This window comes from Capra hircus, chromosome 18 (genome assembly GCF_001704415.2).
Source record: "Capra hircus breed San Clemente chromosome 18, ASM170441v1, whole genome shotgun sequence".
In the NCBI taxonomy this organism is placed as follows: domain Eukaryota; kingdom Metazoa; phylum Chordata; class Mammalia; order Artiodactyla; family Bovidae; genus Capra; species Capra hircus.
Genome location: NC_030825.1, coordinates 27,247,050 through 27,272,338, shown reverse-complemented (window position 1 = coordinate 27,272,338; position 25,289 = coordinate 27,247,050). Strand labels below are relative to the sequence as shown.

At 53.3% G+C, this 25,289-nt stretch overlaps 2 protein-coding genes and 1 long non-coding RNA gene across 7 annotated transcripts; 2 read left to right on the top strand and 1 right to left on the bottom strand.

Moving 5' to 3' along the window:
- USB1 (U6 snRNA biogenesis phosphodiesterase 1) lies at window positions 231-18,376 on the bottom strand. 4 transcript variants are annotated; one of them, XM_018062062.1, is made up of 8 exons: window positions 17,868-18,376; window positions 16,029-16,195; window positions 13,173-13,356; window positions 8,386-8,439; window positions 5,874-5,979; window positions 4,549-4,632; window positions 3,425-3,525; window positions 231-2,331 (listed from the first exon to the last, which is right to left on the bottom strand). In XM_018062062.1, the coding sequence occupies exons 2-8, from the start codon at window positions 16,138-16,140 to the stop codon at window positions 2,280-2,282; spliced, it is 693 nt and encodes a 230-aa protein (XP_017917551.1). In that variant the 5' UTR covers window positions 16,141-16,195; window positions 17,868-18,376; the 3' UTR covers window positions 231-2,279. The 4 variants fall into 4 exon arrangements, with proteins under 4 accessions (XP_017917551.1, XP_017917548.1, XP_017917549.1 ...); XM_018062059.1 differs by lacking the exon at window positions 17,868-18,376 and adding an exon at window positions 17,594-17,787; XM_018062060.1 differs by lacking the exons at window positions 231-2,331; window positions 17,868-18,376 and adding an exon at window positions 17,594-17,787 and having other exon boundaries at window positions 2,413-3,525.
- LOC108637972 lies at window positions 5,986-8,378 on the top strand. Its single transcript, XR_001919456.1, has 3 exons — window positions 5,986-6,084; window positions 6,179-6,272; window positions 7,763-8,378. It is a non-coding gene; the product is annotated as an uncharacterized LOC108637972 (long non-coding RNA).
- Window positions 18,511-24,642, top strand: ZNF319 (zinc finger protein 319). Of its 2 annotated transcripts, XM_018062058.1 has the most exons (3): window positions 18,511-18,786; window positions 20,829-22,796; window positions 23,017-24,642. In XM_018062058.1, the coding sequence occupies exons 2-3, from the start codon at window positions 21,057-21,059 to the stop codon at window positions 23,029-23,031; spliced, it is 1,755 nt and encodes a 584-aa protein (XP_017917547.1). In that variant the 5' UTR covers window positions 18,511-18,786; window positions 20,829-21,056; the 3' UTR covers window positions 23,032-24,642. The 2 variants fall into 2 exon arrangements, with proteins under 2 accessions (XP_017917547.1, XP_017917546.1); XM_018062057.1 differs by having other exon boundaries at window positions 20,829-24,642.

Genomic DNA, 25,289 nt, shown 5'->3' with positions numbered 1-25,289 from the left:
CAGCGCTGTCTGCTTACCCATGGTCAGACAGGGCTGGTCATTGTTTTCTCTCTAGTGACTGGTTTTGGCCCCTACAGGTACCTCAGGGCTCCAAGGTAGGTTTGTACCTGCACCCATCACAGAGGTCTGCAGTTCTGGGGCTCTGGCCAGACCCCAAGGCCTGAGGGGACCAGTGGGACTGAGTGAACTCCAACCTTTCAGTCACCTAGTTTTTTTTTTTTTTTTTTTAATTGGAGTATAGTTGGTTAAGAGTGTCATGTTAATTTCAGGTGTACAGCAAAGTGACTCAGTTCTATATATATACATCGATCTATTCTCAGTCACCCAGCTTTGAAACACTACCCACATCTTGCCTCAATCTTTTCATCTAGCCCCTAACCCTCCCCTCATTTTTGTCCCGGAATCTTTTTGAATTAAATCCCAGACACCTCATTTCACAGCACAGTTTCATTCTGAGACCCTGCTGGGGTGTGAGAGGTTATACAAATAGCTCTGGATCCAAAGCCAGGCCAGAGGTTCTGGCCCAGCACAAATTTATTTACTGTGCAACCTTTTTAAAACTTTTATTTACTGGGCCATCTTGAGCGGGGGAGCTCCCCTTTTGGGGTCAACCTCCTTATTTGTAAAAGGCAGGTTCTGGCTCAGGTAGAGGCCAAGATCCCTCCTTTCAGTAAAGGAAAGGCAGGCCTGGAGCCCCCACCCCCAACCCCTGGCCGTCCTGCTGTGGGCCCCTTGGGGCTCCTGGTACCGAGACTGGGAATAAACAAACAAGCTGGGGTAATTTCCCTCTTCCTTGGAAACAAAGCTGGGGTGGTCTGGAGAGGCGTGTGGAGAGAAGAGAGTGCCAGGTGGAAGGGGGCCAAACAGGCCGGGAGATGATGATTTCCCTGCCCTGTGGGGAACATCTAAGGACAGATGTGTTGATTTTGCACCCTCCCTGGTGTGATAAAACCCCCCTCGAGAGCGTGTCTTTATTCCGAGCCGGCCTGCCGAGGGGTGGACCCCAGCTGGCTCTGGTCTCGCCTCCTGTCTCCTGAACACATCTCCTCTTATGGAAGAGCCCCAGCTGCTTCTGCACTGTCAGCGCGGCGCCCGATCGCAGCCTCTCCAGCGGCGCACTCAGGGTCTGGGCGCCCGCCAAGCCCTGCCGCCCGCCGCCCCTCCCCCTCGGTGAATCTCCTGCTTCCTCCATCACCACCTCCATTCTCCCTCGAAGAGCCGGTTATTGATCTTGGCCCATCTCTCAAAGATGCCGCACTCTAATTCCATCCTTGCACCACATCCTCCCCCAGGGGGCCGGGCAGTCAGTCAGTCCCCCTGGGTTTGTTAATGGTGATGCTACATGACATGGGGGGTGTGGGTGGGGGCTGAGGGGGGCCCTCCCAGGAAGAAGGAGTGCCTGAGACGGAGGCTTTAGGGCCCTGATGAGGAGGATCAGGTGGTCCACGCCCTCAATACCCGCCTTGTGAGATGCTGGTCTCTATCCTGAAACTGGAACCTGCAGGAAATTGGGTGGTTTTGCTTGCATCTCCCAGATGGGAATGGGTGTTCTCTGCACCCAGTCGGCCCCACCCCCTCATAAGCATCCAGTGGGTTGGAGGAGGCTGATTCACTCAGCTGCCCAGGTCAGGCGCTGGCATGGAGCAGGTGTCAGTAAGCACTGGCTGTACAGCGGAATTGCCAGGAAGGCTGGCCTGCATCTCCCTCTCCAGCCTGTGTGACCTCAAAAGCCAGCAGACCTGACTGGCCAATCCTGGTTGAATCAGCAGCTCCATGCAGAGGGCTTGGGGAAGAAGGCACAGAATGTGATTTCCTGGGTCTCTCCAGGCTGGAGATTGGAAGCTGGCCTCACGAAGAGGCCAGGAGGGAGATTCAGAGGTGCAGGAAGGAGAGTGGGAACCAGAACCACAGGCCCTACATCCTTCCCAGGGGAAAGAGGGTGGTCTGGGCTGGAGCAGGGAGAGTGGGCCTGGCAGGCTGCAAAGGACAGCACTGAGGTTAGGGCCTCGTCTGACTTCTCATGTGACCCCAGGCAATTCATGGAACCTGCTTTTCTGGAAAAGCAGAATAGTCACTCCTACCTGGTTTACTCTCCAGGGGGTTCCTGGGAGGAAAAGATGAGAGGGTTCTAGAAAGGATTCCGGAAGTGTCGCAGCAGGATCGTGTCTAGATGTCTGTGCTTATGCCTTGGTCCAGGTGCCCCCCTCTGGCAAGCAGGCCTGGCAGGCCAGGTGCCTGCACCCTGTACTGATGCATCGTCAAGGCTTCTCATGGCCACCTTACGAGGTCATAACGGAGACTCCCAAGAGTACATTCCCACCATGAAGCAGGCTAGAGAAGATGGGGGCAGAGGAAAGTAATTTTTTTTAGTCATTTTTGCACCTGGTTGAACAGAAGCAGTCCAAAACAGAGTCCAAAATAAAAACCCTAAGTTTTATTTGCTGAACATAATTTAAAACTAAAACATAAAAGTGTCTCTTCCGCCATCACTAGAAATCCAGGTGGCAGCTGGAGAGGGGACTGGCCCTTGGCTCTGGTGAGGGCTCAAGGAAAACAAAAACCCCTGTGCAAGCCCTGGCCCTTTCTCCGAGTGCCCCCAGAACGCCCACAGGCCGCAGCAGGCAGCCGGAGGCGGCAGAAAGAGAGCTCTGCCTGGGGAAGGTGCCTCTCAGCTTCTTTGGGAAGCTGATGGGAAGCCAGAGGTCAGAGCGTTGGAGGCCTGGCTTAAAGCCACCAGTCAGGCCAAGATGAAACATCTGCTCAAGTCTCCCCAGGCACCTGGCTGGGGGTGAGTGGGAGGAAGGAATGGAGAAAACTGATGCTAAACCACAAATTAGCACCCTGGGCCCTGGCCCTGAGATGGCCTCCACTGGCATAGGAGGGGGTGAGACTAAAAATAAATAAATAAAAGCTACACCGCTTCAAGGAGGGAGCATGACAGGCCTGTGGAAGCACCCTTTGTCAGGCCTGAGCAGAGATGAGACAGGGCATGATGGCTTCAAAAAGCCCTCGTCTGGGGGCCAATGGCATCCAAATGCAGACAGCCCAAGGGGGTATTGGGGAGGGGCCCTTTGTTGGTGGGACTACCATGGGGGTTCTGACTGAGTACGGGTGGGCTCACCAAGTGACCCCCATTTTTTGTTTTGTTTTGCTTTTCTGCATAACCACCACAGACCTAGAACTAGGAAGCCCAGGCTGCCCTCTACTGGTGATTTCTGGGAAAGACCACAATGCAGCGGTGCCCGACCTGCAACCCAAAGGGGCCAAAAGACAACCAGCTCCGGAGAGCACCCCAAGCAGCTGCGCCTCCTCTGGCCAGGCCCCCCAGTGGAGGGCTGGCAGCAGCCCCAGCGATCTGAGTGGGTTCTTCCAACTTTGTCTGGCTGCAGAGGGGCCCAGGACAATGAGGGCCTCTGGTGCTCACTTCAAAGGCATCGAGAAGAATTTGTTCCCAGACTTGCAGCGGATCTGCTCGGCATATGCACGCAGCAGCATCTCGGAGTCTTCAAACTCATCCACGATTCCCTTAAAAGCAGGAGCCAGGAGAGGACAGTCGTGTTAAGGGGAATCAGGGACCCAGACGGCACTGTGAACAAAGCCAGCCTATTGAAATCCTTCACAGGTTAGGCTACCTTGTCTAATCAGCTCTGCTATTCTGTGAGGTCAGTGCTATCATTCCCACCTTGGCAGATGAGGAAATGGATGCTCAGAGACCTGGATCACAGAATCCAATAAAACCAGGCTTGGGACCTGGGTCTGCTGGAGCCGGAGCCCAGAGGTCCTTGCCGCCTCCAGTGTGATCAGGCCAAGAGCAGATGTGGCTACCTGATAATGGCCCAGGGGCTGTCTCCCGCCTGCATGTGTTTCCTTTGGCTCAAACAATATTTTCTTAAAAAATACATACTGGTGGCCAACATTTGAAAATAGGGTGATTACACATTAAAAAAAAAAAATCTAGGTTTCTGGCTTTTCTTGAAAAACAAGTGCTTGCAACACAAGGCCCACATTCCTGCACGGCAGCTCCCCACCGTCTCCTTTCTGAGAGGTGAGTATCAGCTCCTCTGAGGGCACTGATGGGAAAGTGAAAGTTACCCCCGGCTTATCACAAGATGAGAAGGCTGTGAGGGTGGACGTTCTGGACACCTGGCACGTTTCACTCATTTCCAGCCCCTCCCGGGCCCCGGTGAGCACCCGAGCCTTTGACCTCTGGGCGAGGGGCTGTGGACTTGGGGAGTCGGCACTGTTCTCGGGCAGGGCGTCTCCAGTTTTAACGCGCACACAAATCCCCAGACATCTTGTTAACATCTGACTGCTTAGGTCTGGGTTGGGGCGAGAGAGTGGGTGTCGCTAATAAGCTCCCAGGTGGTGCCCTGCTGCTGGTCTGAGAGGAGCAGGGGGTGGTGTGGGTCTCTCCAGCCGGTTATCTCCCAGGGATTCCGGTTTGCGGGCCTAATCCTCAGGGCTTGTCAGCCCCCTTCCCGCCCCCCACCTTCCACAGCATTACTTCCGGAGTTCACCACCTGCCCGGCTCTCGCGCCGGGAATTCACCTGTAGTTCCTGCAGGCACGGCCCTTCCATCTGGAGACGCGCATCACCCACGCACCAGGCCAGGCTGATGTGGAAGGAGGGGTCCTGCAGAGGAACAGCAGGGAGGCAGGCGGTCACCTGGATGCCGTGGCAGACATCACAAGAGCTCGGCGACAAGAGTTATCCCAGTATCCCTGCTAGATCCCTGACCTGATCCACGGAGACTAGATCCTTGGTGTTGATCCCAAGTGTCTCCACGGATAGATACAATAGCCCTGGGCTGGTCCTTGCTATGGACTGAATTGTGTGTCCTCCACCCTCCATCCCAATTCATATATTAAAGTCTTAATCCCCAAGGTGATGGTATTTGGAGAAGGGGCCCTTGGGAGATAACTGGGTTTAGCTGAGGTCACGAAGGTGGGGCCCTCGTGAGGGGGTTAGTGCCCACGTAAGAGGCGGCAGATGGCTCCTCCCTCTCTCTTTCCATCGAGTGAGGCCACAATGGGAAGATGGCCATCGACAAGCCAAGAAAGGAGGCCTCACCAGAAAATGACCATGATGGCACCTTGGTTTCAGGCTTCTAGGCTCCAGAATTGTGAGAAAATAAAAATTCTATTGTTTAAGTCATCCAGTCTCTGGTATCTGGCTATGGCAGCCTGAGCTAAGACAGTCCTGTTCTCAGAGGCTGTCCTTTACATGTCCTAACATTGAGTCCTTACATCTGGGACATGGAAGAGAACCCATGTCCCAGATTTAATGTTTTCTGATGTAAAAGATTTCAATAGATGACATACTTTTTAAGGTGAACAAAACCCGAAATATCTAAAGTTATGATAAAACTATAAATTATCTCCATTCAAATTCATACTTCTATATCACAGCATGACTTTAAAAGAATATATCAAGCAAAACCACTGGCCCTTTATGGCCATAATATTCGACCTGGGTAGGTTCAAGCTCCCCTGGAGGGCATGGGGTAAGGCACAGGAAGGGATGTGAAGCTTGGACTCTATGTGGAGTGTCGACGTGACTAAAAAATACTAGGGAAAGCTACTTCTAAAAAATATAAAGATAAGCATGGATACATCAGAATCGAAGGCATAGATCTCGTCAAGCGTACTGAAGAGGTAACAGAAGATTTGTAAGAAATGCTGGACTTTGGCTGGGCAGTATCTGACCCAACATCCGACTCTGTACTCCCCAGGGGTGTGGGTCCTCTGAGGGCCAGCAGAATGGACACTTCCCCTGGGAAAGTTCTGGAGGGTTCTGCAAGGGTTGCTTTAAGGCTGGTTTTATTCCTAGTAGAGATGGGTTGGTGGAGAGGAAAAAAGATGCCCCTTGATTACCTGGTAGAAAGTGCTGAGGTCAAACTCCTCCATGACCCTGTCTACCTCTGCAACCAGGTCCAGGAAGTGGGCGTGCCCTGAGGTGACCTCGAGCCCAACAAAGGTCCTGGAGGGAGACAGCAGTGGAGACAACATGGGTGTGAGACACGGCCGCTGAAAATGTAAACCAGCCGTGAGGAGGGCAGAGGATGCGACAGAAGGAAGCCGGGAGGTCTGGGTCATGAACTCAGTTCACTGCCCTACTCACCAAGCTGGCTCTCCCATCCTCCCCTAGCTCTAATCGCTCACCTCCCCTCTTTCCCTAGGGTCTAAGATCCCCTGAAGGACCATCTTCATCTGCCGCTGCCAAGTCTACGGACCCGATGCTTCTGTGCCCAGGCTCACCATCATCACTCCCAGGTGGGTCCCTTTCTCCAGGGCTTCCCTCTCTGGCACTGACTCCCTCCTAGTAGCACACTCTCATCTTTATTCTCTTATTTATTTTTGGCCCCGCAGCACATCATGTGGGATCTTAGTTCCCCCAACTGGAGATCAAACCCATGCCTCCTGCAGTGGAAATTCAGAGTCCTAACCACTAGACCGCCAGGGAATTCTGAGCACTCTCTCATCCTGAAAACCCCTCCTTTGAGCCCGATTTCTCAGCCAGTTCCCATTCCATCCTCAGTCAGACTTGATGTTCAGATGCTCTGTCTCCCTCCGCTGTCTCTCCTGCCCCTCCATGTTCAGCCAGCTCCCATCAAAGCTGCCGCCCACCTCCGGTTATTGCACTTGATGGACACTTCTCCGGCCTCACCTTGGCCTCTCAGCAGGGTCTGACACAGCTGGTTCCTCTCCCCCTGAAACCCATTTTTTCCCTCTTGGCTCCGAGACCACCCACTGCACGGTCCTGGTGTGACCCTGCCTCTGGCCTCCGGTTCAGTCTCCTCTGCCGCCCTCTCTTCTTTCCAGCCTCTAAATGGTCAAGGGTTGCAGAGCCCAGCCCTCAGGCCTTGGATCTGCTCCGTGTGCCCCTGGCCCCCACCCCAGCCCTGGTTTCAGTACCACACAGCCCGATGGCTCCCACATTTCCATCTCTGGCTGGCACCTCTCCTGTTTGCTTGACTGTGTATGTACCTTTTCCACCCACGGGTACCCGGGGGTATCATCGGTGGCAACATTTACTGGGAACAAAGCAAAACGGATTTTCCTCCCACCAGTGTTTCCCATCTCGGGAAGTAGGACCATTTATTTACCCAGCTGTTCAAACCCCAAGTCCAGGCATCTACTTTGGTTCTTCCCCTTACAGTGCATAGACCGGACTCACTGCTGATTCTGGTTGATTCTACCTGCAGTGTATCAGGAATGTGTCTTGCTTCTTGGCCCTTGCACTGCCATCACCCTGAGTCAGGACACCCTTGGCACCTCACCTGGATGGTGACACCTGTCTCCTCTCTCCGTGCATCCAACCTCCTTTACATCTTGTCTCCACCAGAGAGCCACAGACATGATTGGGCCAGACCGACAGTTACAAACATAACTTGGATCATGTCTCTGTGCAGATCCCTCCAGTGGCTTCCATGACCCTGAAAACTCCTGACCTTGCCCTTGAAGGCCTGGTAGGAGCTAACCCGGACTGACTCATCTCCTCCCGCTCTCCCACTTGCTCCCCAGGTTCTGCTTCATTGGCTCCTCAAACAAGCCAGGCTCCTTCCTCCTTAGACCACCTCCTCGGCTGTGTCCTCTGCCTGGAGGCTCTCTCAGCAGCGTTTCCCAAGGCTCATTACTTCTCATCCTTAGGTTGCTGGCAAATGCCAGCTCCCTAGGGCCGTCCTTGGCTGCATGATCCAGACTCATATCACACAGTAGTTTCTAACAGTCTCACTTCCTTGTTTGTTTATCTCCCCCTGCAGAACGTGAGACCCCAAAGAGCAAGGACTGTGCTGACCTTTTCATTGCTGATCTGCAGTGTACAGCAAGTCCCTGGCACCAGGACGTGCTGAACCAATTTTGCAGAATGAAGGAATGAGCCATCCTCTCAGAGGTGCTGAGAGCAGAAGGCAACTCAGCGAGTGGATCTGACAAGGATGTTTGGTTTGAAGCCCTGTTAATAACAATTTCTTTTGTTCATCTCATCCTTGAATGCTTTTATAAAACTCATTGAGCCTCACAACTGCCCATTGATAGATGTGTCCGGGCATGCCTGTGACAGCTTGGAAATGGCAGGTCACAGAGGTTGAAGGTATGAGCTCAATGTTAAATTGGAGACAGCTGGGCAGGCACCCAGGGTTGTTTTGAGTCTCAGGCTTTTCCCACTAAACCAAGATGTTAATCTCTACCTCTGCTCCTCCTCTCATGCTCCCGGAGTTATTTTTCTTAATGAAAGGTTCAGATTTGGGGACAACTGCCTTGGTAGTCATAGAGCTGGTTAAAACACAAACAAACCAAAAAAATGAGACAGACAAGGCCCCTCTCAAGTCTTTACTGCAAAGAATCCTCTTCTGGGAACAAATGGGGGCAGAACAGGGCGACCCACCTGGTTTTCTCTTGATTGGTGTAAATCTTTATCTGGTCGGCAGTAAAGCAGAATCTGAAATTCAGAAGAACTGCATTTCAGGAAAAATGATAAGAAAAATATTTTTAGAGAAAACAGTTTATATATTAAAAAAACATCACTTTGAAACTATAGTTAACTCATTTCACATGTAGTATTGTCCTTCCTGTTATACAGGTGGTAAACTCAACCCTAAAATACAGGAGCTGGGCAAGACCTTAAATAATCGCTGAGTCCAAGTAACCCATAGCTTCATTCAGATGCTAGCAAAAATTTTACTTTATTAAGAACAGTTGATTTTGATAAGCAATTTGAGACTATCTCAGCTTTACTGATGGGAACTGAGAAAGACATCATCAGGTTGGTGTTAATAGATGACTTAAGGGCCAACAAAGGTCCGTCTAGTCAAGGCTATGGTTTTTCCAGTAGTCATGTATGGATGTGAGAGTTGGACTGTGAAGAAAGCTGAGCACTGAAGAATTGATGCTTTTGAACTGTGGCATTGGAGACAACTCTTGAGAGTCCCTTGGACTGCAAGGAGATCCAACCAGTCCATCCTAAAGGAGATCAGTCCTGGGTGTTCTTTGGAAGGAATGATGCTAAAGCTGAAACTCTAGTACTTTGGCCACCTCATTGGAAGAGTTGACTCATTGGAAAAGACTCTGATGCTGGGAGGGATTGGGGGCAAGAGGAAAAGGGGACAACAGAGGATGAGATGGCTGGATGGCATCACTGACTCGATGGACCTGAGTCTGAGTGAACTCCAGGAGTTGGTGATGGACAGGGAGGCCTGGCGTGCTGCGATTCATGGGGTTACAAAGAGTCGGATACGACTGAGCGACTGAACTGAACTGAACTGAACTGAAGGGCCAATTTTTTCCTTGTAGGTTAAAAAAAAAGACAATTCTGACCCCGGCTAAGCAACAACAGGGGGCTTCCCATGTAGCTCAGATGGTAAAGAAGCTGCCTGCAATGCGGGATTCCTGGGTTGGGACTATCCCCTGGAGCTACCCACTCCAGTATTCTCCAGGGCTTCCCTGGTTGCTTAGATGGTAAAGAATCCACCTGCAACGCAGGAGACACGGCTTTGACTCCTGAGTTGGGAAGATCCCCTGGAGAAAGGAATGGCAACCCACTCCAATATTCTTGCCTGGAAAATTCCATGGACAGAGGAGCCTAGCAGGCTACAGTCCATGGGGTTGCAAAGAGTCGACCACAACTGAGTGACTATTACTTTTCATTTACTTTATTCTATAACACAACCCACGCTATCTGCATCTGCTCTGAATCAGCAGACACATATGGTGCTGATTCTCCCGTAGCCAGGATTCACGGGGCCAGGAATCAAGGGGTGGAAATGGGAGTGGAACCACTAATATGAGTGATCCATTAGCAAAATGTTTACTTTCTGTTCCCACAACTTCATGCTCTGATAGCCCAGAGGTCTTAGTTCCAGAGGGAGGAATACTTCCCATAGGAGACATAGTGCTTTCATTGAACTGGAAGTTGACTTGCCACCTTGGTGGTCCAGTAGCTAAGACTTCACACTCCCAGTGCAGGGGGCCAGCGTTTGATTCCTGGTTGGGGAACTGATCCTACATGCCGCAACTAAGACAGTACAGCCAAATAAATAATATTTTTTTAAAACAAGACTTCCCACTTTGGGCTCCTGTACCTTTGAATCAACAAAGAGTTCCAGTGCTGGCTGGGGTCCTTGATCCTGACTACCAAGGGGAAACTGGACTAGAACTCCATGATGGAGATAAGGCAGAGGACGCCTGGGATACAGGAGATCTGCTGTTAGATCTTTTAGTATTAACCATGCCCACTGACTCCGGCCAGTGGAAAAGTACACCGGCCAACCCAAGCAGCACTAGTATGGCCCCGACCCTTCAGAAATAAAGGTTTGGGTCGCTACCCCAGGTAAAGAACCATAACCACCTGAGGTGTTTGCCAAAGGCAAAGGGAATAGAGAGCTAGGAAGCAGAAGGTAACTGTAAATATCAGCTGCAATCATGTGACCAGTTACAACAATGAGGACTGTAATCATCATGAGAATTTCCTTATTTTATGAATACATCTGTGAGTATAAATACAGGACACCTCAGGGACACTGTGAGTTTGGATCTAGAACACGGCAATAAAGTGAATACTTCACTAAAGTGCGGAGAAGGTGATGGCACCCCACTCCAGTACTCTTGCCTGGAAAATCCCATGGACGGAGGAGCCTGGTAGGCTGCAGTCCATGGGGTCATTAAGATTCGGGCACGACTGAGCGACTTCACTTTCACATCTCTATCAGAGCTCTTGGGTCTCCAGGTGCATTGTCACTGAGCAGTAATATTTTAATAGGAATCTTTTTTCTGAGCTGGTTGTCTCAACAGTGGGCTTGAAATATTCAGTAAACCAGGTTGTCTACAGATGTGCTGGCATCCAGGCTTTGTTGTTACATTAACAGAGCATCAGCAGAGTAGATTTAGCATAATTCTTAAGGGCCCTAGGATTTTTGAAATAGCAAATGAGCATTGGATTAAACTTAAAATCACCAACTGTATTGGCCCCTAACAAGAAAGTCAGCCTGGTCTATGAAGCTGTGAGGCTAAGCTCTGACACCCCCTTTCAGGCTATGAAAATCCTAGCTGGCATCTTCTTCCAATAGAAGGCTCTTTCATCTACACTGAAAAATCTGTTGCTTGGTGTGGCCACCTTCATTAATGATCTTAGCTAGATCTTCTGGGTAATTTGCGGCAGTATCTACATGAGCACTTGCAGCTTCATCTCACGCTTTCATGTTATGGAGATGGCTTCTTACCTTAAACCTCATGAACCGACCTCTGTCAGCTTCAGACTTTTCTGCAGCTTCCTCCCCTCTCTCAGCCTTCACAGAATTGAAGAGTTAGGGCCTTGCTCTGAATCAGGCTTTGGCTGAAGGGAATGCTGTGGCCGGTTTCATCATCTGTCCAGACCACTAAAACTTTCTCCAGGCTCTTTTGCTTTATCGTTCCTGCATTCGCTGGAGGAACACTTTTGATTTCCATCAAGAACTTTCCCTTTTCAGTCACAACTTGGCTAACAGGGACAAGAGGCCTAGCTTCCAGTCTCCTTGCACTTTTGACATGCCTTCCTCACTAGGCTTAATCATTTTTGGCTTTTAATTTAAAGTGAGAGACACATGACCCTTCCTTTCACTTAAACACTTAAGAGGCTAGCATAAGGTTATTAATTTCAATACTGTTGTATCTCAGGGAATTAGGGAGGCCCAAGGGGAGGGAGAGAGATGCGGGGGAATGGCTGGTCGGTGGAGCAGTCAGAACATTCACATTTATCAATTGTCTGCCCTCTTATATGGGTGTGGCTCCTGGCACCCCAAAACAATTATAATAACATCAAATATCACTATGACAAATATAAGGATAATGAGAAAGTTTGAAATATTGCAAGAATTACCAAAATATGATAGACACAAGAGCAAACACTGGAACGCGATGCTGACCGACTTGCTCAATGCAGGGCTGCCACAAACCTTCAGTTTGTTAAAAACTGCTGTCAGCAAAACATAATAAAACAAGACTTGCCTGTACATATTTTAAGCAAATATCTTTGTTTTCTTCTCTTACTCCCTTATCACATAATATAAGATGTAATGACTTTATTTTAGTATTTAAGTGTTGCTAACTGTATTCAAGTTATGAGCTTCCTGGGTGGCTCAGTGGTAAAATAATCCACCTGCCAATGCAGGAGACACAGGTTTGATCCCTAGGTTGGGAAGATCCCCTGGAGGAGGAGATGGCAAACCACTGCAGTATTTTTGCCTGAGAAATGCCATGGAGAGAGGAGCTTGGCGGGCTACAGTCCATGGGGTCACAAAGAGTTGGACACGACTGAGCATGTGTGTACACATTCAAGTTAGGGGTGATTAGAAGAGCAAAAACATTGCTCAAGAACCTTACCCCCGCTTCTGGGAAAGGGACTAGTGCATTTTCAGAAGCACAATGGACGTTGTATCATGTTAGGCAGAGTTATGACCTTGCTGTAGTCTTCATTTAGAGATTAAGTATGGTTTAAGAAGATGCACGTAAGTGTCAAGTCGAGAAGGGGTAGACTGGTGATGGTTAATTTTATGTGCTAACCTGATCTAAGGGATGCCCAGAGAGTTGGTAAGCCATTATCTTGGGGTTTGTCTGTGAGGGTGTTTCTGGAAAGACGGACATTTGAACTGATGAACTGAGTAAAGCAAACGGCCTTCCTCAACAGGTGGGTGTTATCCAACGTGCTGAGGGCTTGAATGGAACAGAAAGGCAGAGGAAGGACAAACTCCCCTTCCCTGCATGAATTGAGACATCGATCTTCTCCTACCCTTCTCCTACTCCTAGTTTTCAGGCTTTCAGGCTCGTATTAGGACTTACATCACCAGTCCCCTGTTAGGACTTTGAAATCAAACTGAATTACAAAAGCAGCTCCTCTGGTTCTCTCCTTGTAGATGGCAGACAGTGGGCTTCTTGGCTTCCGTAACTGCATAAGCCAATACCTGTAATAAATCTCTTCTTATCTATATACATCTTACGGGTTCTGTTTCATACATCAAAGTCACACGGGATGACGTGTACAGGGCGCAGCTCTGGGAGATACTCAGTGCGCTAGCCTTTAGGTCTGGCCTGCTTGCTGGGGTAACACCATCCCACAGGTCCATTCCCATGGGAACTTGGGATGGGAAGAGGAGCCTTGGAGGGGAAGGAGAGGAGAGGCAGAGAGAAGCACAGGACACTCACCTCTGGAAGGAGGCCACTCGGTCTTTCAGAGCCTGCACGAAGGGGAGGATCCAGTGGTGGCGCAGAACCACGCTCTGGGACAGGCTGAGGTGGAAGGTTTCCATCCTCACCAGCCGGGGGACGTATGTCTGTGCGTGGCACAGCAGTGCGTCAAGCAGGTCCAGGAACTCCTCCCCGGCTTCGTCTGGAGGGAAAGAGTGGAGAGGGAGGGCCATTCTCTTAGCAGGATGGCCACATAATGGCCAGGAGCAGAGAAAGGCTTTTGTTACTCTAGGTTTTAGGAGAAAGTTACTTTGAGGGCAGCCAATATCTTCTTGTTTAGTCACTAAGTTGTGTCCGACTCTTCGACCCCATGGACTGTAGCCTGCCAGGCTCCTCTGTCCATGGAATTTTCCAGGCAAGACTACTGGAGCAGGTTGCCATTTCCTTCTCCAGGGGATCTTCCCGACCCGGGGATCCAACCTGCGTCTCGTGCACTGGCAGGTGGATTCCTTACCACTGAGCTGCCTGGGAAGCCCAGCCAATGTCTATGTATTCTAATCATATTTTAATATGTATTTATGGTTATAGAATACACATATAGCTTGCTCCCTGGAAGAAAAGTTGTGACCAACCTAGACAGCATATTAAAAAGCAGAGCCATTACTTTGCCAACAAAGGTCCGTCTAGTCAAAGCTATGGTTTTTCCAGTAGTCATGTATGGATGTGACAGTTGGGTGAAGAAAGCTGAGTGCCAAAGAACTGATGCTTTTGAACTGTGGTGTTGGAGAAGATTCTTGAGAGTCTCTTGGACTGCAAGGAGATCCAACCAGTTCATCCTAAAGGAAATCAACCATGAATATTCATTGGAAGGACTGATGCTGAAGCTGAAACTCCAATACTTTGGCCACCTGTTGCAAAGAACTGACTCATCTGAAAAGACCCTGATGCTGGCAGAGATTGAAGGCAGGAGGAGAAACGGACAGAAGAGGATGAGATGGTTGGATGGCATCATTGACTCAATGGACATGAGTTTGAGTAAGCTCCGGAAGTTGGTGATGGACAGGGAGGCCTGGCGTGCTGCAGGCCACGGGGTCACAAAGAGGTGGACACGACTGAGCAACTGAACTGAACTGAACTGATACATATACATACATATGCTTTTTGAAAAGAATTCGAGTAAAAAGAGAAATATGTGACAGAGAAAGCAAGGGTCCTCGAAGTCCACATCTAAAGCAGGGGAATCCAAACTACTGTGATCACACATGCCGTCAAACGAGCTTGTACACATACCTACAGTCAATGTACATTTATATAAATTACAAACATGCGCTCCACTGGAAAATCATGTTATAAAATGTACACTCTGCAGAGTAGAAACTTAAAAAGATGAGATAAAGAGAAATAAATTAAAAAGTCTTAATGCTTTTCTTTCTAAGAGGCCACCTTGATCTCTCCCTCAGGGCACATACCCCACTTTCAAGACCACTACTCTAGAGACAAAGACTGTCAAACATGATGCTTATTTCCACAGCTTTTCTCAGTGCTGTGACAATGTATATATTTTATTTGTTAGAAAAGATAAGGGCATGCAGTTCTTCCCCGAGCTTTCTCCATGTAACACTACATGTTGGACAGTCTTCCTCTCATTACAGAAGGCAAGCTCATGATTATGGCTCCACAGTAACCCATCCTTAGACTAGAAACAGTGCATTTCTTTAATCAGACATTTATTAGACATCTAGAATCTCCTGACAGACATGTAGAATATTCCTAATTGTTTAGAAAGACAAAAAACACAAGAAAGACACCACTGTATGTTCACAGATCTTTTTATATGACTAGAGCTCCATGGTTAACAATCTGCTCACACCTGATGAGTTACTCAATTTGCCCAAATGCCCCGTGGAATGGAAGTGCCACAACTGAGCAACTTTCACTTCAAGACTTCCCTAGTGGCTCAGATGGTAAAGCGTCTGCCTATAATGCAGGACACCTGGGTTTGATCCCTGGGTCGGGAAGATCCTCTGCAGAAGGAAATGGCAACCCACTCCAGTACTCTTGCTTGGAAAATCCCATGGACAGAGGAGCCTGGTAGGCTACAGTCCACAGGGTCACAAAGAGTCGGACACGACTGAGTGACTTCACTTCACTTCCAGTGGAATAGGGAATATAGAGAATCATTCCCAATCTGTGGATGGGGAAATGGAGGTTCTAAGAATTTACCTGATCTAACACAAAGTAGTAAGAGCCTCCATGTACTCTATGTATTGTGCTAAGAACTTGACATTGATGATCTCATTTAATTGTCACAGAAGTCCTCGAGGTGTTTTACTGTCCCCATATAGGTATTACTACTGTCCCCATTTTAGAGAGAAGGAAAGTGGGGCGCTGAGAAGTCTAGCAACTTAACTAAGGAGCACCCAGAGTAGCAGGTAGTGGAGTGAGGTCAGACTCTGAAGCCTGGGCTTTTTCTGCCTGCCACTCACTCATCAGGGCTAGGGTGGGGACTTGAAGCCAGCACACCTACAGCCCTCTTAGAAACAAAGTACTAGCAACAGTTACACTCTGCGATGGCCTTGACACTCTGCCCTAGACCCTCCTGCGGCCACATCCCCACGAGCAGAGAGAACAGTATTCACCGGGTTAATAAAAAATATATATATATATATTTCAGGCAATGAATTCAAAACTAAAATCAAGTGTAACAGAAAAATTCCCTAGTTCTTGAAGTCGCCCTCTCTCTGTTGAGTTGATCTCCTTCTCACTACCAGTGTCAGAAGCTGAGGTTTCTGGCTTCCTCCTGGTTGGGGCCAGCTTCCTCCCATAAGAGGCACCTTGTCAGTGTCAGCCACGTGCCTCTCAGGCATCACTTACAAGGCACGTAGACGTGGGAGGCCCAGTTGCCACGCTCATGGGGAAAGGTGCGCACCCGGCCCCCATGTTGTGCACTGTCATCCACAGGCCCCTCCTCAGTGCCGGCAAACATGCGCAGCACACTGTCGGGTACTGGCAACCTCTGGCCGGGAAGCGGGCTCTGGCCCCTGCAAGAGGAGAAGAAAATAAGCCCAGTTAGCTCCCTACATTCTCTGTCTGTACACATGAGGAAAGTTGTAACCCCCTGTACAGGGCGACTCTGCATGTCTATTTCTCACCAAGTGCCATTAGATAGCCACAAAGCTCTTTCCCCAACACTCTTTCATTGATGTCTCCCAACAAAGTTATGGTTTTTCCAGTAGTCATGTACAGATGTGAGAGTTGGACGTTAAAGAAGGCTGAGTGCTGAAGAATTGATACTTCTAAAGTGTGGTACTGGAGAAGACTCTTGAAAGTCTCCTGGACTGCAAGGAGATCAAACCAGCCAATCCTAAAGGAAATCAACCCTGAATATTCATTGGAAGGACTAATGCTGAAGCTAAAGTTCCAATACTATGGCGACTTGATGTGAAGAGCTGACTCATTGAAAAAGACCCTGATGCTGGGAAAGACTGAGGGTGGAAGGAGAAGGGGATGACAGAGGATGAGTTGGTTGGATGGCATCATCGACTCAATGGACATGAGTTTGAGCGAGCTTGGGGAGATGGTGAAGAACAGGGAAGCCTGGGGTGCTGCAGTCCATGGGGTTGCAAAGCATCAGACACGACTGAGTAAATAACTCCTGGAAGCAGACTTTCTAGGAACCTGGTCCCCGTGGGAAACAAAGGAGCAGGTGGTGATATGTGGAGGGATTGGGGGCAGGAGGAGAAAGGGACGACAGAGGATGAGATGGCTGGATGGCATCACTGACTCATTGGACATGAGTTTGGGTAAACTCCGGAAGTTGGTGATGGATAGGGAGGCCCGGTGTGCTGAGATTCATGGGGTTGCAGAGTTGGACACGACTGAGCAAGTGAACTGAACTGAACTGGACAGGCCTGAGCCAGAGTGACACTTCCTAGCTCTGTGGTCTTAGGCAGGTAATATGCTCTCTGTGGACCTCCCGTTTCCTCATCCATAAAGTGAGATGAACGAAAGTGCTGCTGGAAAAGCACTCAGCAGGTACCAGGCCTGGCAATTAAGAACCGAAGCTCCTCCACAAAGTAGGAGACTTCCTACTTTGCTCACTGCTGAGTCCCCAGTTCCCAGCCTGGCACAGAGAGAGTACTCCATGAATATTTATCAGATTAAAGAAAACACTTTCCAAGTGAGGAAACAGACCTGGGGTGGTACAGTGGTGCGTGCCAGGAGACAGAGTGGGCAGGCGCCCGAGGCTGGACCCAAACCCACCCCGTTTCCTGCCTCCTAACCTTGACCCAGCCAGGTGGGGGCACACCGAGGCTCTGTCTGGTCCTCCTTCCCCATATCCCCCCCCCCCCCCACCCCGTGTCCCTTTTCCTTCCCTCGCGAGCAGCTCCGGACCCTCTCCAATCACCCTTCCCCAGAAAGACTTCCTCGCTCCTCACCGACTGCGGCCTTCAGCCCCCGGCCGAACCCGGTCCCCGGCCTCGGCCTCATCTTCGGAGCCGCTGCTGCTGTAGCCCACGAGGGGCGCCGCACTCATGAGGAACCCCGTCACCCACCTTCACGACCGCACAGAGGGTCGGCAAGCAACCTCACCCCACCCGGAATTCCTCTGCGCCGGAAGTGCTCTCCCGGGGGCGGGGCACAAATTAGCACCGCCTCGGGGCGGGGGGCGGGGGCGGGGCCCGGCAGGACCGGAGCAAAGATTGTACCCACCCAGGCCACGCTGCGTGCCCGCTCGCCTCGCTTTGACCGCTGGGAGCCTCCTGGCACGGCCATCCTCCGTGTGCCCATTTCAGAGATCGCTCTGAGTCCTGACCTCTCTCTGTCCGCTGCTCAGTCTGCAGCAACTCGGGACCTCCCGGCAGCCGATGGTCCCTGGGTCAGAGGTCAGAGCCCTAGAGCCAGCGGAGATCCTTGCCCTAGTCGTCCGGACAGGAATTAGAGGTCCCGGGGCCCCTTCCCCAAGCCCCGCCCAAAGTCCGAGCTCCGGGGGGCCCCCTTCCCTAAGAGCGAGCTGAACAGTCAGAGGCGGGTCCGTTCCAGAAGATCAGAGGGTCTAGGAGGGCTCTCCTCTCAGGCTCAGGGGTCGGGCCGTGGGCTGGGCCCTGGGAACTCGCTCCCCGAAGGCCGAGTAGAGTGGTCGGAAGCAGAGCGCCCTTCCTGGGTCAGCTGAGACGTGCCGGCCGAGCGACCGAAGAGCCACCCAGAGCGTCCGGCTGTCCGACCCGGCCCGGCCGCGGGGTCCCCGGCAGGGGGCGGCCTCGCTGCGTGCCGCCCGCTCCTCCCGCAGCCGCCGCCGCCCGGGCTGCCGCTCCTCCCCCGGCCCCGCCTCCCTGGCCCCCGCGCCGCCCGCCTGTCCGCCGGTCTCTGCAAGGCCATCGTTCCGTCCGCCCGCCCTCCCGGCGCTCCTCCGCCCCGGCCCCGCTATCCCGGCCGCGCACGTCGCTTCCTCGATTCCGGCCGCCGCTAGCCCGTTCCCCGCCCCCGGGCCGGCAGCCGCCGCTACGCGAGGCCGGGGATTGGCAGCGCGCGTAGGCCGCGCTGCCGCGGATGGAGTCGGAATAAAGGGGCGGCTGAGAGAGCAGCCAGTCGCCACTCGCCCCGCGCCTGACCCGCGGGCGGCCCGGAGCAGGTGAGCGGCGGGGCGCCCGGGGCCGCGTCTGGGGGCCACTCCCGCGCCCGCCGCACCCCTTCCCCAGCTGGCCCGGCAGTACCCCCCCCAACCCCACCTCCGGCCCGACCCGGCGGCCTCCTGAGCTCTTGGGCGGCCCAGGCCGACCTCGACACGCAGCTACCTCCCGGGCCCGGCCTGCAGCCCTGGGCCCTTTTTCGGGCCCACTCGCCCGCAGGTCCGGCGCCGGGGCCGCAGCGTCCTGGCCATTTCTCGGCAAGGGCTGACAGGAGGCAGCCCAGCTGGGCCGGCGGGCAGTGCCGGCGGGGAGGTGATCGGCTTTCATTCGGTTGGTTTCCCAAGGAAGAGGAAGGGCTGGGGTGGGGCGCAGGTGGGGGCCTCCCCGTGCCTCCCTAACCCTAGTCTCTCATCCTCTTTGCTGAGTGATCAGAGAGGCCTCCTGACCGCACCTTCCTGGAGTGGGGGGGCCGGAATGGGCAGCGGACCTGGGGGCCCGGGGCTGGGGACCCTGGGTCTGGGAGCCATTCATGCCAGGAGAAAACAAAAAAAAAAAACAACAAAAAACAGTTGGGTTGGCGCAGTCTGACCTAGACCAGGCTCAGCGTAGTCCTGCTTCCCTCTTTCCTGGGGAGGCTTCGGTACCTGCTGGCTCATGCAACCTGCTGCCTCCACTCGGAGCAGCAGCTTCTTCACTTCTTCCCTTCCCGGAAAGATGCTGAGGCTGACAGTTTTTAGCCTGACTCTTACGTTTCTTTGGCAGAACAGTTAGAGGCCAGGCTGGCTTGTGTAGGCATCCCCTTCCTACTCTTTTCATCCGGAGAAAACTTAGAAACTTTTCAATGTTAGAAGCAGAGGAGCTGGGAACCTGAAAGCGGGTTGCATCTGATTCTGAAAGTTCCTCCCTCTCGCTGTCATTACCTTATGCTGCCACAAAGTGGTGAGTTAGAGATTTGCCTGGGCTGGGTGGTCTTTACTTTCCATGGATTATCCAGTGTTACAGACTTGGAGCAAGGGAACAGGGTTGTCTCCGGAAAGGTGACAGGGATGGTTAGCATGCTACATCCCACATTGCAGAGGCAAACTCAAAATTGCTTACATTTCCTGCAAGCCTTGACACTATCATATTAAGAGGATTTAAGGCTTTTTTTTTTTTTTTTGGTGCTCTGGGAGATGACTAGCCTGGGGAACTTCTGCCAAGTAGCCATCAAGGCTGTGTGGGTCTGTGGGTCTCATCCTCATCAGGCATTGGCTCAGGTCCCTGCGAAACCATCCCCCTTATTGTGTGAAGAGAGAATAGGCACAGTCAGGGGGGAGGACCTGGGGACAATTGAGAGAGGTATGGGCCAGCCCCTCACAGGAGAAGTTTTCTGAGATGGGCCTCCATTCCATGCAGGTGTTTTAAATATTGATTGACTGAGGGGCCTTCAGATCTGGGAGGTCTGGCCCTTTAGATCTACAGTCTGTTCTTATGAGCAGTTGTGTCCTAGGTCGAAATTCAGGGCAGCGACCAGAGAGGAGCTGGCAGGTCTACAGGGAGGCCTCAACCCTGTAGGTTCAACCAGAGCTTCTCTGGTTTTATCTATCTTCTGTATTAGGCTTCCAAATAAGAAGTGTTTCGCACACACATAAAAAAAGGTTATGTTATTAAAATTCTTGTTTTGTGCACCAAGGCCCTCACCGGTCAGTCTTTCCCTCCTTCTTTCCTGGGAGCATGAACAGAACTTGTGACTTCTTTGTATTGTGGGGAGATCACCCCAGACTGTCACTTGTGAGACAGCTAATGGAAGCGGGTTGGCAGTAAGCTGGGAGACTGGGATGCCTGGCCAAGGGATGGGGAACTGAGGTTGGGTGGGCCTGGAGACAGCCACTATCCCCGTTACTGGAGGAATTGCTTTGCCAGCAAGTGAAGATCTCCCAGCCCAGAGCCCCCTTCACTTCCCTGATGTTTTTTATGTCAATGTGAGTCCAGGCAGACCAGGGAGAGGCCCGGGGAACAGCTGTGTGTGTCTGCCTCAAGCTCACGATTTCTTTCTTCTCTTTAGAGCCTCCCTGCCACTCCTGGCACCCTGCCCGAAGACCCCCGTCCTGTAGGCACAGCCTTGTAGTCTGTCTTGGTGAATGACTTGGACCGCCTGACCAGTCCAGCTCCGTGCCTTGTCCGAGGTCCTCCTCCACCCTTGATCCTGGGCAGCTTCTCTCTTTGGTGTGGGTCACCTTAAGCAGGGAAACTGAAGCCACTACTCTCCAAACCCTGTTTCATCTTCCCAAGCATGTCGGAGAGCTGGCAGCAGCCGCCGCAGACGCAGCCGCAGCAGCCTCAGCCCCCACAGCCGCAGCACCATGCTGAACCCCCGCCGGCCCTGGCGGAGCACACGCTGCCCCCAGGCACGGCTGAGAACCCGCTGGGCTGCGCGGTCTATGGCATCCTCCTGCAGCCTGAGCCAGGCCTGCAGCCCCCGCAGCACGTGCCCCTGCAGGCCGCGGGGGAGCCGGGCCCCAAGTGTGGTGTGTGTGGTCACGACCTGGCGCACCTGTCCAGCCCACATGAGCACCAGTGCCTGGCGGGCCATGACCGCTCGTTCCAGTGCACGCAGTGTCTTAAAATCTTCCACCAGGCTACCGACTTGCTGGAGCACCAGTGCGTGCAGGCCGAGCAGAAACCTTTCGTCTGCGGCGTCTGCAAGATGGGCTTCTCGCTGCTCACGTCGCTGGCGCAGCACCACAGCGCCCACAGCGGCACCGGGGGCCTTGTGAAATGTTCCATCTGCGAGAAGACCTACAAGCCCGCCGAGGCAGCAGAGCCCGAGGCCACCGCCGCCCCCTCCCTGCCCCCGGCACCCCCGCCTCCGCCTGCCGTGGCCCCGGCGGAGTCGGCCGACAAGCCCTACAGCTGCCCCATCTGCCAGAAGCCCTTCAAGCACCTGTCGGAGCTCTCGCGGCACGAGCGCATCCACACGGGCGAGAAGCCCTACAAGTGCACGCTGTGCGACAAGAGCTTCAGCCAGTCGTCCCATCTGGTGCACCACAAGCGCACGCACAGCTCAGAGCGGCCGTACAAGTGCGCAGTGTGCGAGAAGACCTTCAAGCACCGCTCGCACCTGGTGCGTCACATGTACGCGCATTCGGGCGAGCACCACCTGTTCCGCTGCAACGTGTGTGAGCTGCACTTCAAGGAGTCGTCGGAGCTGCTGCAGCACCCATGCACGCCGAGCGGGGAGCGGCCCTTCCGCTGCGGCGAGTGCCAGAAGGCCTTCAAGCGGCCGTCGGACCTGCGGCAGCACGAGCGCACGCACAGCGCCGAGCGGCCCTTCAAGTGCGACCTGTGCCCCATGGGCTTCAAGCAGCAGTACGCGCTCATGCGGCACCGGCGCACGCACAAGGCCGAGGAGCCCTTCAAGTGCGGCCTGTGTGAGAAGGGCTTCGGGCAGCCCAGCCACCTGCTCTACCACCAGCACGTGCACACCCTTGAGACCCTCTTCAAGTGCCCCGTGTGCCAGAAGGGCTTCGACCAGTCGGCCGAGCTGCTGCGGCACAAGTGCCTGCCGGGTGCGGCCGAGCGGCCCTTCAAGTGCCCAGTGTGCCACAAGGCCTACAAGCGGGCCTCGGCCCTGCAGAAGCACCAGCTGGCCCACTGCTCGGCGGCCGAGAAGCCCCTGCGCTGCACCCTGTGCGAGCGCCGCTTCTTCTCGTCCTCCGAGTTCGTGCAGCACCGCTGCGACCCGGCCCGCGAGAAGCCGCTCAAGTGCCCTGACTGCGACAAGCGCTTCAAGTACGCCTCCGACCTGCAGCGGCACCGGAGGGTGCACACGGGCGAGAAGCCCTACAAGTGCCCCAACTGTGACAAGGCCTTCAAGCAGCGCGAGCACCTCAACAAGCACCAGGGCGTGCACGCCCGCGAGCAGCAGTTCAAGTGCGTGTGGTGCGGCGAGCGCTTCCTGGACGTGGCCCTGCTGCAGGAGCACAGCGCGCAGCACAGCGCCGCGGCCGCCGCGGCCGAGGGCGCCTACCAGGTAGCCGCCTGCCTGCCCTGAGTCCCCGCTGCGGCCCCTGCTGGGCCCGGCCCGGCCTCCTCGCGCCCATCCTCGGACCTGGCCCTGGGTGTCAGGATGAAAGGGCACCCGGGCAGGTGGAGGGTGTGGGTGCCTGGCACCCCTGGTACCGGCCTGGAGGGGGTGGGGGGGCAGGTGGCCGTGGTTGGTCTTGATCCCGCCAACCTCTTTCCCCTTACAGGATTCGCTCTCTTGAGAGACCTCAGCCTCCCTTTTCTCAATGGAACCAGGCTGGAAGTCGAACTGTCCTCTCTCCACCCCAAGGAGGGGGTGGTGCTAGCCCAACCTTCCCAAACCTTTCAGCCTCTCTAGAGAAAGCAAATAGGTTAGGAAAGAGGAGGGTCACGGGAGGGCATGGGTGCAGAGTGGCCCCCTTCAGGTTGCTGTTTGAAGGGGAAGGCTAACTCCAGGAGGGAATCCTGGGGCCAGGAAGGCAACCTGTGAGGCCCAGGCCCCTCTGTCAACTTCAGCCAGGGGCAACCTGCCCTCCAGGGTTCTGACAGGCGAGATACACAGGAGTGCTGCACACCTGTGGGCCGGGTCTGCTTGGAGAGCGATTGGCCCAGCCAGAAGGGAGGAGGCAGAGAAGCTCTTACCCCGACAGCCAGGAACAGTGCTGTCCCCAGGGAAAGGAGGACAGGCAGCCTTTGCCCCGAGGACTCATCCCAGCGTTTTAGAAGCGCCCCTCCCACCTTTGCCGCAGAGTTCCAAGTGCAGGTGGGGAATGTGCCCTCAGCCAGACAGAACTGCTGATGTGAAAGGAGGGGATTGTTAGACCCCCTGGTGCCCAGGAGGAGGAAGGGCCAAGCCCTTCATCTTCCCAGTGGATGAGAACAAGTGTCACTCCCTCACTCAAGAATCAAATTGTGTGAACCAAAGCCTCAAGGGCGTGGCCCTAATCAGCTCACCCCAGCCCTGCCTCAGGGCCAAGACTATGCCTGGGTACCCAGGGTAGGGGAGGTAAAAGGACCATGGGAATGCCTCTGACCCCACAGTGCCCTCCCAGCCCCTGGGCCCCCTCCCCCACCGGTCTGGCTGCTGGCCTGTACTCCAGGGGTCTTGTGCTCCCAAGATGCTCTGGACAACATCCAGCTATTTCCAAGACCAGTGTTCTCCCTCGGGTCCTTTTAGGATACCCCTAGGTCTCCGACTACCCACAGGGCTCATGGAGCCTTGGGTGTCCTGGATAGGGAGTGGGCAGGGGAAGAGGGTTGTTAAGGAAACCAGCAGGAGTCAGCTGTTACCACTTGATGGCTGGGGCTCTTCTCAAGAAGGCCAGAAGATGTTTACTGTCAAAATGATTCTTCTGAACCCAGCTCTGCCCCTGCCCTCTCCCTAGCCCCCTCCCAGGATGTGGGTCTTAAAAGGAGACTTTAATCAGTGCCCACCCCAAAATCCCAGAGGAACAGGGAGACCTGCCTCATCCCGCTGTCACCTTCAGAAGTCTGAAAAGCCCACGTCCACCTCCTCTGACTGGATTCCCTTCCTGTGCCTGCAGAGAGGGGCAGTCCTTCCCCTCGGTGCTGGCCTTAGTCACAATGCCTCAAAAGACATGGAACCCAGGCTGACAACAGTCCCAAGTGCTCATTTTCTTTTTTTCCTTTCATTTTGCTTTCTAAAAGCAGTTGTTATACTGTTCATAACATTGTATAGTTTAATTTCATGTCATTTTGGATCTTATCTAAAAATGTGAGGATTTGAGTTTTTAAAAAGAACGACTCCATTTTAGATAGCCCCTTTTGATGTTAATATATAGTGAGTCCAATGTATGCTTTAGAAGTAAAGACATTGACCTTCACAGACCAAAGCACAGCTTCTGCTGGTCATTCTTCCACAGAGGGATGCTGGGCAATGGGGAGGGGGTGGTGTGCAGGCTAGGGGGGCCAGAGTGGGGACTGGGATCTAAGGCTGGGTTCCAATCCTGAATCAGGAACACTCTGGTCATGTGACTTCGGGCAAGCCCTCAGTTGCCTCGTCTATAAAATGGGGAGGTTAACTCTTGCCTTGTTTGGTTCTTGTGAGAGTTAAGTGGAGTTGCATATGGAGCTTCCCCAGGGGGGAAGCTGTGACGATGCTGGAACCCTCGGGCTGCAACCTCTCGACCTCTATGGGGTTTTGCCACAGCCACTGTAGAGGGAGCTGGACTGAGGGACCAGCAGCTCATGGGTGGTCAGAAGCTGGGGCCTGAGCCTGGTAAGCAGGAGAGCTTGCTTGGCTCCAGTGGAAAACCAGGAACTTCCTGGAGCAGCCTGTGGGCCCTGCCCCCAAGGATGGCCTGTTCTGGCCTCATTCCCACACACCCTGTCACAGGGTGATCCTTTCGCATGTCCAACCCAGCCACCTCCATCTCAGCCTACCTGAACCCCTCTTCTGCCCCCATCCCTGTCCCCCAGGGAGCCAACTGCAACTTGGGCTCCTTCTGCCTCTCAGAGGCAAGGGTGGAGGTGGGGAGAG